Source organism: Scardinius erythrophthalmus, assembly GCF_964197995.2.
Source record: "Scardinius erythrophthalmus genome assembly, chromosome: 9".
NCBI classification, from domain to species: Eukaryota; Metazoa; Chordata; class Actinopteri; order Cypriniformes; family Leuciscidae; genus Scardinius; species Scardinius erythrophthalmus.
Genome location: NC_138229.1, coordinates 22922523 through 22932968, shown reverse-complemented (window position 1 = coordinate 22932968; position 10446 = coordinate 22922523). Strand labels below are relative to the sequence as shown.

General features: G+C 37.7%; 1 protein-coding gene across 1 annotated transcript; it reads left to right on the top strand.

The window, feature by feature from the left end:
* Positions 1-645: 645 nt before the first annotated feature.
* hhatla (hedgehog acyltransferase like, a) lies at positions 646-9031 on the top strand. Its single transcript, XM_081373679.1, has 12 exons — positions 646-827; positions 2742-2854; positions 3658-3725; positions 3808-3921; positions 4391-4585; positions 5111-5320; positions 5516-5687; positions 5834-5978; positions 6076-6111; positions 6234-6435; positions 6641-6785; positions 8550-9031. Exons 2-12 carry the CDS (start codon positions 2749-2751, stop codon positions 8690-8692), a joined length of 1536 nt encoding a protein of 511 aa, XP_081229805.1. The 5' UTR covers positions 646-827; positions 2742-2748; the 3' UTR covers positions 8693-9031.
* Positions 9032-10446: the final 1415 nt, after the last annotated feature.

Here is a 10446-nt window from a genome sequence, read left to right as displayed (position 1 = left end):
AACCAATGCATTTTGTTTTGAATTATAGCTATATTGCTTTTTATAATATATGTAACCCTATAAATGGTGAATGCGTGATTGACTTTCTAATAGCCTGTAATTCAGGTTTCCCGTATACCTTTACTTATAAGGCAAGTTGCAAAGTTTTTATTGAATCAATAGCCTGGCCATATACAGTGGCGTAGCGCAAATCCGCGGGACTCCCTCGCTCGTTTGAGGTCACTAAAATCACCCATATTATCCTCACCTTCATTGATTTGAGCCCCCTCACTGAGGAAAATGTATAGCCTAATCGTTTAAAGGCTTTAGGCTACAGATAATAACAAAGGGTGCATTGCAGATTCAACCTACAGTTTATTTATTTATTTTTATGCATTGTAGCCCAGTTGGAAAAATAGACTAATACCAAAGTTATGGCATGAAGTGAGTGATGGTTCACTGGATGAGCTCTCGGGACTGCTTTGTGACAGTAGTAGCCTATATCATCCCACGGACCAGAACATAAAGGAATTTCTCCAACCGGCCATCCATCACCTGTATCATTTAGCGCTTCTTCAATTTTTGCGCCTTTTTGACGGACACTTGGTGCCACCCCTTGGCGGTTCCAATCCGGATTATAAATACACTCTCTACACCCCTCCCGCAGCATCCACACCAGCTACTGCTGCCTCTCACAGTGCACCATTGGCACTGGGAAACCGGGACGGATGTATTAGGAGAAGCCCCTACTCACCCCCCTTTTCTTTTCTTTTCTTTTTTACCCCCAATTTTGTGGGGGTTGACACCTGTCTTCAAACATCTTAACGGCGGTGAAAGGCAGACACGAGGTTAGTACTGAGCAAGTGCACTCCGTTTTGAATTACTGTACTTACTGTACACAGTGTTGCAAACAGACAGAGTCCCACGGACCATAAGTGAGGCGGCGTGTGGGCGTTTGGAGGTTGGTGCAGCATCATTTACATCTAAAAGGACTTTGGATTTGCGTGTATGTATATTAATTAGTCGACACAAATACTCTGATTTTAATTGAACAGGTACACGCATGCCTTCGTAATTAATTAAATGTCAAGATCAAGGAAAGTGAGTGGCCAGAGCGCTCTTCCTTGGTTTCTCATGCTCCTGAAGGATCTCCTGATGTGTGGGAGATCGCATTGCGCTGCAGCTGCCGCACTGTACTACCATGAGCAACTGCACAGGCTAAAATAGGAAGAGGTTGTACGGCACGGCGCAGCTGACTGTGCTCTTTCTGAAGAGCCGTGAAAACAGGCACTCCCATTTAAGTCACTGACTACTGTCTTCTGAGAATTAGACTGGGTGTCAACTAAGTGCCAATGTTTTTGTTGTTTAATTTGTTTTAGTTTTGTTATTGATTGCCTAGGCGGAGGCATAGCCTATATAGTTTTGGTGTTAATAGCGTAATGCGTAAATTAATAAGCTATATTAATTCTTGATGAGCATTGTGTGTGTAGGCTACTTTTACTAATTATTATGCGGTGTAATGCTGGTCTTTTTTTCCTGCAAAATATCAGCTTTTACATGTAGCCTACTTTAACTGTTGGCACTTGGCAGAGGATGCTGCCTTAAATTTTTAAGTTCAATCAACTTGGATGTTTAAGTCACTTCAACTTAAATTACATTATAGCCTACTGACTTAATAAAATAGTTAAAAATTGCTTAACTTATTTTGATGACAATGTAAGAACATATGTTATCATAATATTACTTTTTTTTTTTACAGTGTACAGAGTTTACAGTGTAGTTTACAAACATTATTATGTTGTTATTTCACAGGAACTGAAATGAACTAAAGTACTGCGAGTGCAAATAAATTGCTAGGCTAAATTAACATTTAAAAGGCTCACATGAGGCCTACAAGTTAATATGCTTTTGTTGTAGGCTACCAACAACAACAAAAACTAACCATTAATTAAACTAATGTTTTAAGCATTACAGAGCACCACTCCTTTATAAATTGGATTTTGAAAACTAGTTCTGCAAGTAAAACTTGATTATGGGCGAGGAAATTTTCACCTAATGATATCAGCGGGCAATTATTTGTCCAATCACAGGAGATTTTTGTGCCGTGTCTATTAATATTAATGAGGTTACAAGTTGAAAGTAAAAAAAGATTTATCGTATGAGTAAAAAAAGTAAAAAAAGATTTATCGTATGAATTGTAAATCTTTTTTTACTCCAACTTGTAACCTCATTAATATTAATAGACACGGCACAAAAATCTCCTGTGATTGGACAAATAATTGCCCGCTGATATCATTAGGTGAAAATTTCCTCGCCTTCCATTGCTTCACAGTATAACTTTTCTTACAGTTTTAGAGCTTAACTTTCGCACTAAACTCAAATATACTTTTCTATATACGAAAAGTATTGAAATAGTGTCCTTTTGACCTGGTTGTAAAATACCTGAAAGAAGAGAAGGATCGGTGAATATCTGAGGAGTGAGTGTTAGTGACGTTTGACCCGCAACGGCCGTTAGTGAGTATGACAGCGGAGCTAATCAAAATATTGTATAATACGAACAAATAATAAAATACGAAATAAATACGATTCGACATCATAATTAATCATTGGTTCATGAACATTTAACATGACAAACAATAAAAAATAACCTTAAACTTGTGGGGGTAGTGTGTAACTGTAAGATTTGCCTTTAAGTTAACTTGTAAGATCATTTTCATGTGAGTGTAAGTTAATTGGATTCTAATGTTAAGACTTCTCTTCAGGTTAACCATGGGGATCAAGGCAGCCCTTCCCAAGATTGAGCTGTACTTGTACACTGCTGTCGTCTCTCTTGCACTCTTATGGGCAGGCAGCTGGATCATTGAGGCCTCCAGTGGTACACTTTATTTTTATCTCTTGCTTTTTCTTTCTACATTAAGGACACATAATTATATTCATGTCCATCATGGATGCCCTAGAACACCATGAGTAAAGGTGCATTTTCTCTTGTTCATTGTAAATTAGAGCACTATAGATGTAGCATTATTGTTTGTGTGTGGGCAGATTGTTTTGCTTATTGGCATCCATGCTGGTCCTGGAGCAAATCAGCCATGTCTTGTCCATATTATATACATATTGATTATGTCTACTTATCGGCACATAAACAGAAACATATTTTTTAGACTTAATCATTTAGTTATTTCTAAATCCAGCCCTACATTGAAACCCTCAACAACCCCTGACTTTTAAATAAGATCTGTTATGCAATTTGTATTATCTTTGTAATTCATGTTGAAAAGATTTTTCAAATTTCACAGGACCATCTCATAATCTCAAAATATATATGAGAGTCTGGATTATCACAGAGAGCCTCTGAATATGCAGGCTGGCAAAATTTACCTTATGTAATGCTATTAGGTTTTGCTCTGGAGGCTGGAGCTCACCCTATTTGCTGTTGAATCATGTGAATCTAATGTTCATTTTATTCATTTCTATAACACATGGAATTCATGGTTAGCTGTCTGCAGAGACTGCATGCATACACAATAAATATTGTAATTCTATAGCAATAAAACAAATTTCAACGTCCTTCTTGATTTAAAATGTAAAAGAAACATGACGTGATCAGGTGGTAAGTTTTATTATTTAGCCTGAAATGCACCTTGCTGCTTTTGTGAATCTTTTCTCTTTTATTTCCAGAGCATGTAAACAGGAGGGCATTTAGGGAGAATGTGAAACCAGGATGGCACTACTTTGGCCGAAAAATGGCAAGGATCATAGTTATTACATAAATGACTCGTATTTAATCATATTTAAGCTTTCTGTGACTGATATCCTCTATCTCTTCAGGATGCGTCAGATTTTGAATGGGTTATGTGGTTTACCACTTTCCGCAACCATATCCTGTTTGCCCTCTCTGGTCATGTGATCTTTGCTAAGATCTGCTCGATGTTGTCTCCAAAGGTACTGTATGTAGTTATGCATCCTGTGCACAATGATCGGGTCATTTACAATGACTTAAGAGTAATACTATTTGTTGATTTGTGAATGTTGCATGATTTTATATGCCAACAACTGTTAACCAATGATATAGTGAAAAAAAGCATTTTGATATTGACAGTGCATGTGTGATCTAATCTGAATGTTGTGTGAAATGTTACATGTATTTCGTCTGCTGTGAAAGAAGACTGGTATAGATGCATTCAAGGTAACTCTGAAAGTAGGCCTACTTATTTTCTTTGATCATACTAATTGACCAACTAATATTAGTGCTGCTACAACTCAAGCGAATGCTGGACTATATTGTAATTTCTAACACTTAGAAACAGTAGAGACTTAAAAGTCCTTTAAAACCCCATTCAATATTGTTGCATGTGACAGCTGGATTACATGAATGTGTTTTTTCACAAGAAATTTTCTTCGTAACCCACAGAACAGATCTTTGATCTATATGATGTATGGATCTCTAGCTGTCCTGATTACTATGGGATGGACATACCTCTCTCTCGTCCTGTCTCACTGCATCATCCTCTACAGTGTTTCCCTCGTCAAGAGGAAGTGGCTCTGCTTTGTGGCTGGACTTACCAGCCTGGCAACATTTAAGATGGAGCCCTTTAACAGTTGGCAGGTGAGAAAGTCCATAGTTATTGTATCGTCGTTTATAATGCCTCTCACGGTGCATTCACATGGGGCGTCGGCATTAACGCTTCTCATTTACTTTGAATGGGTGACGTCATGCATTGCCGAACTGAAATGTGGGTTTCGTTGTGCCACGTCACTGGCGTTGCTCACGGCAACTTTTCAAGCGCCAACGCAGGCATCAGCCAATCAGATCGCCTATGCAGATACCCTAGTGCAGACGGTAGCCAATTGCGTTCATGCAACACCAGAAAAGTAATGTGATTGGCTGTTGGCACTATGACGGTCGCGTCAGCACCAAGCTCCAGACACGCCCTCCGTCAAGCGTTGACGTCGATGCCCTGTGTGAATGCAGTGTTATAAAATGTTTTTCCCCACAGTCTAACCAAAAAAAATAAAGTTAAACCCAACACACTGGCCAAATGAAGCATAGATGTAATTGGATGCAATTCAGGCGTCCACATCAGCATGTGAAAAACCATTTAGTTGATGTTCTGATAATGTTTTAATGCAGGAAGGCTTTGCGACTGGCTCCTTTGATCTGCAAGACGTCTTGTTCTACGGGGGCTGCGGCTTCTCCATTATGCGCTGTATGAGCTTTGCTCTAGAGAACTGTGAGAAGAAAGATGGTAACTACAGTTTCATGGATCTGATCAAGTACAACTTCTACCTCCCCTTCTTCTTCTTTGGACCTGTCATGACCTTTGATCGTTTCCATGAGCAGGTGAGACCTGTACAACAAGAATCCGATACCTTTTAAACATTGTTCTCAAGAAAAACACAATTTTAAAGGTCCAGTCTATAAAATCGTGTTTATAAAACACAATCTATATAATAGAATACATGCAGTAAATGTAATTGTGTTGATAATGTCACTCTGGTTAAGTATGCATTATAATGATCCCTCTGATATTCTCAGGCTAACAACCCTAACTTGACTCGTAAAGAAAGAGAGATGTGGAACATCACCATTCATGCTTTGGTGCACCTTGGGGCTATTTTGGTGGTGGATGCCTTCTTCCATTTCCTTTACATTTTGACCATCCCTAATGATTTGAAGCTTTTGAAGCAACTGTCTGACTGGTCTCTGGGTCAGTTTGATACAATTATTTCATTTTAGTAAATAGTTAGATAGGACAGTGGATGTTTAGAAATGATGTCACTAGTAGTTTCTAATTATTTGTAAGTAGAAATTCATTTGTTCACTCACTACAATATTGATTGTATTGCTTTTCAGCTGGTTTGGCATACTCTAATCTGGTGTATGACTGGGTGAAAGCAGCTGTCATGTTTGGTGTCATCAACACGGTATCCAGACTGGACCATCTTGACCCCCCTCAGCCTCCTAAATGCATCACAATGCTCTATGTCTTCGCTGAAACGTAAGTATTGTCATTAACAGAAGAGAAATGGAGCATGTTTTTGGGTCTGTGTAACCAGATCACATGTTAACAGTTTCTCCTGACATTGACTTTTCAGACACTTTGACAGAGGAATCAATGACTGGCTATGCAAGTGAGCAAATAATCAATCCCATGTGTATCATCCCATGTATAATTTTAATATATATTGCTATATCAATCATATACTCAGGAAAAACATTCTTCACAACATATATCTCCTGTTCTTTGTTAAAGATATGTCTATGACTATATCGGAGAAAACCATGATGCTATCTTCAAGGAGCTTCTTGCAACCATCTGCACCTTTGCTGTCACAACTCTGTGGCTCGGACCCTGTGAGCTGGTTTACATCTGGTCTTTCTTTAACTGCTTTGGCCTAAACTTTGAACTGTGGGTGGCTAAGCTCTTTTCTCTGCCACCGTTTTCCACCATTGAGGTAAGATCCCAAAGACATCCACTGAACAAATACAGTGTAATTCAGCCTGATGGATTTGAGCATTTGGGTTTTCAATCATTGCACTACCAAATGATTCTCTTTGAATATTACATCATGACTGAATAGCCTTGCATTTCACTGATATGAAAATAACAGCATTTGCTCACTCTGAGTTCAGCCAGAATGTAATATTAATATTTTCCAGCGGAATCTTATGTCTGAGGCGATGTCACGTCGAATCAGGGGCTTGTTCAACGCTGTTAACTTCTGGCAGATTATCCTGTACAACGTCCTGGCGCTAAACAGTCTGGATTTTGCTCAGCTGGTTGCTAAAAGACTGCTTCTTAAAGGTAATTTTTTTTGTTTTAGGTCATTATATAATGAAAAATAAAACAAAAGTAGCTAGAATGAGTGTAGAATGTGTTAAACATTTCTTACATATGTAAATCACTTATATGTGATTTATCTATCTATCTATATCTATATATATACAGTAATGTGCAAAAGTCTTAGGCATGTTAGGCATGCCCCCCCCCCAAAAAAATGGCTTTAAGTCAGTTATTTATATCTTTTGCTGTAGTGTGTCAGTAGGAAATATCAGTTTACATTTCCAAACATTCTTTTTGCCATTAATTGTAATAATCCAGTGAGATTTGTGTATGCACAAGGAGTCTGACAACAGCCAGGATGATCTGATCTCACCATCATCGAGTCTGTGATTACATGAAAAAACTGATACAAACTAAATCCAGAAGAACTGCGGGAACGTCTCCAAGATGCTTGAAGAAACCTTCCTGCAAAGCTACAGTACTGTGAAAAGTACTGGCACTTGTGTTAAAATGCTGTAAAGTGAGAATACTTTCAAAAATAAAATCACAAATTGAATTTATTTATGATTTAACTTCCATAGAGCTGGTTAGTCCCGCCCCTTCCGTAAAACCCCGCTGGACCTCAAAGTTGAAAAACCGTCAATGCAAGTGAATGGGAGAAAATAATTATTTTCTGGTCCCGTTTGAATTGTGCCATGAATGTGAACATATGTTGTCTGTGAATTTTTAATATAATCTTTCGTGTGAAGAATGCTACAATTTAGCGGGTAGAAGTTTGATACGGTTAGACTTTGTGTGAGAGCACTTTGTGGACTACAACTCTCGACGCGTTTGAAACGTCACCACCACTCGCACACGGACACTAGCTCACGGATCCCGCTAAACATGGCTGTGTCTTTGGTGCACTTCATCGCCTTCTTTCAGGGAGAGGACAAAATCGTTGAGGTTGGCGAAAACCACGGGTAAGTCAACTTTATGGGGTGACGTCACATAGGCGACATGTAGTCTTTCTCGTTATGTCTCTTCCACAACTGCTAGCCGAAGAATCATACCATATACTGTCAAACTCGTAACATGAAAGATTATATAAAAAATTCACATACAACATATGTTCACATTCATGGCACAATTCAAACGGGACCAGAAAATAATTATTTTCTCCCATTCACTTGCATTGACGGTTTTTCAACCTTGAGGTCCAGCGGGGTTTTACGGAAGGGGCGGGACTTACCAGCTCTAATTACTAATTCAAATCAATATGTGGTGTAATGACCCTTTGCGTTTAAAACGGCTTTTGTCCAGATACACTTGCACATAGTTTTTCAGGTAGCTTTGCAGGAAGGTTTCTTCAAGCATCTTGGAGACGTTCCCGCATCTCGATGATGGTGAGATCAGATCATCCTGGCTGTTGTCAGACTCCTTGTGCATACACAAATCACACTGGATTATTACAATTAATGGCAAAAAGAATGTTTGGAAATGTAAACTGATATTTCCTACTGACACACTACAACAAAAGATATAAATAACTGACTTAAAGCCATTTCTTTGGAGGAGGGATATTAACATGCCTAAGACTTTTGCACAGTACTGTATATATATATATATGTGTGTGTGTGTGTGTGTGTGTGTGTGTGTGTGTGTGTGTGTGTGTGTGTGTGTGTGTGTGTGTGTGTGTGTGTGTGTAAAAATGTTAAAACAAAGTTGTATCAGCACAAAGATTCTTGAGGAATGGAAAAAACAGCATGTACATGGAGAATAATAGGACTCTTGCGATTCCCTCAGGCTTCCCCCTTTCCACTCTCTCGGTGCTGTTAGTGACTTACTGTGGCGTGCAGCTGATCAAGGAGAGAGAGCGAAAGCAGGCGTTACTGGATGATCAGGAACCAGTGCCGCCCCCAGAGACGGGCAAACAGAAGGCCGAGTAAAGGACAGAGAGGTCATTGAATCCGATCCAGCTCTTGAGGTCCTTCTTGTTAATTCTACCCCTGAGCTTTCATGCCAGACCGATGCAGTCCCATCACTATGGTCACTGCTTTGCACAAGTCTGTTTTAAAAACACAAGATGTTCTTAACTGTGAATAGTTCTGAAGTGCACTTGCTGTAGCCAGATGCAACTTGTCTTCCGACATAATCTTGCACAGACAAACCAAGAAGTGCATTTTTTATTTATATTTTCAGTGGCTATAGCATTTTAAAGGATGGGTTTGCCAAATATTTTATGAATAAATAATATATTGAACAATAAAAAGAAAATTTACAATGTTTTCAGTGCTGTCTTTTGTTTCAGTCTTTCTTAATATGTTTAATATGTTACAGCCATGTTACTTTAGTATTATTGAGATATTATTATAGTTTTTATTCATATTTTAAAATTAGTTTATATTATATCTTCTGTTTTAATTTTAAAGTTACGTGTTAACTAAAGATAAGTTAGTTATGTGCGTTTAGTCATTTTTTATTTGTTTTTTAATGTCAATATAGTTTTTATTTATTTTTATTTTAGTTTGAGTTATTTCAGTACATTAAGATAAACCAATTTAAATGAGAAATGTCGGTGCATGTCTTAGTAACTTGCTGAAATAAAATACTTTTTTTATATTTATATTATTCTATTTTAGTTAACATTTATTTTATTTCAAGTACCCTTTTTTATGGTTCTAATTTTAGTTTTAGATTACTATAATAACCCTGGTTTAGAGCCATTATTATGACACAAAACATATATGTTAACATAGAAATAGTCACCATTGGGCATTTCAACCACACAGAGCTTAGTCACTTTTCAAAGTTAAACTTTGTGCAATTACATTTTTATGTTACTCATGTCACACTCCAGTAGATGATACGGTGTGAACACATTCCCCTATTAGGCTTTGTCCTACATGGAGCTTTGAGTGGCACACAGGAGATTTGAGTTGATTAATGGGTCTAAATATACACTGATGAATACTGTAGGTCTGCTATGCTGTTATCAGCACACAATTACATATCCTAGTTTTCAGTCTCCCTTTGGTCACCTTATATAGGTTATTAGCACAGAATTAACTTTTCGCTTGTCTTCATATACACTATTGAAAATAAACGTTCTTTATTGGCAAGGTTCTCTAGATTATTTAAAATGTTTCTCACACTAGGAAAAAAAGTGGTTATTTTAAGAACTGTTTTATGGGAATCCAAAAATAGTTCATCACTGTGAAAACACCCTTTTGACATCTATTTTTAAGAGTTTGCCTTCAGAAAGTGTTATAACTTCAAATTAAATATGTTTATACCATGGTCTGGGTGAATACTCGATTCTGATTGGCTGCAGGGTGTCCATTAAAAAGTGATAGAGGACACCTAGTTAAGGAGTTCTGGTGAAACTGACTGTTTACCATTCGAAATTAATAAATAAATGCGCTGGCTACATCAGCTGTGAGTAACTATAGCAACAGGCAGTCAAAGTATCTATATGGACTATAAATCGGGACTATAAATATCTCCGGTTGCTAAATAAACCGTCAGGCGTAACCAGGGAAACCAAGTTATTGTTTGTAAAAACTTTATATTTCGATTGTAAAACTAATTAAAATATAAACTAATGTTTTAAAAATGTGTTATTTGGCAAGTGACCATGGTATAAGCGGGTTAATGCCCTTCGAGGTGTCCATTGTCTGTCAGGTATTAATGGACTTTCGGC

What these genes read in the sequence shown, in the direction of transcription:
- hhatla (XM_081373679.1), top strand. Translation starts at nt 2,749, where the DNA reads ATGGGGATCAAGGCAGCCCTTCCCAAGATTGAGCTGTACTTGTACACT. An exon ending in ACTGTCTGACTGGTCTCTGG is followed by an intron (nt 5,688 to 5,833) that starts GTCAGTTTGATA and finishes ATTGCTTTTCAG; the next exon opens with CTGGTTTGGCATACTCTAAT. An exon ending in ATCAATGACTGGCTATGCAA is followed by an intron (nt 6,112 to 6,233) that starts GTGAGCAAATAA and finishes TCTTTGTTAAAG; the next exon opens with ATATGTCTATGACTATATCG.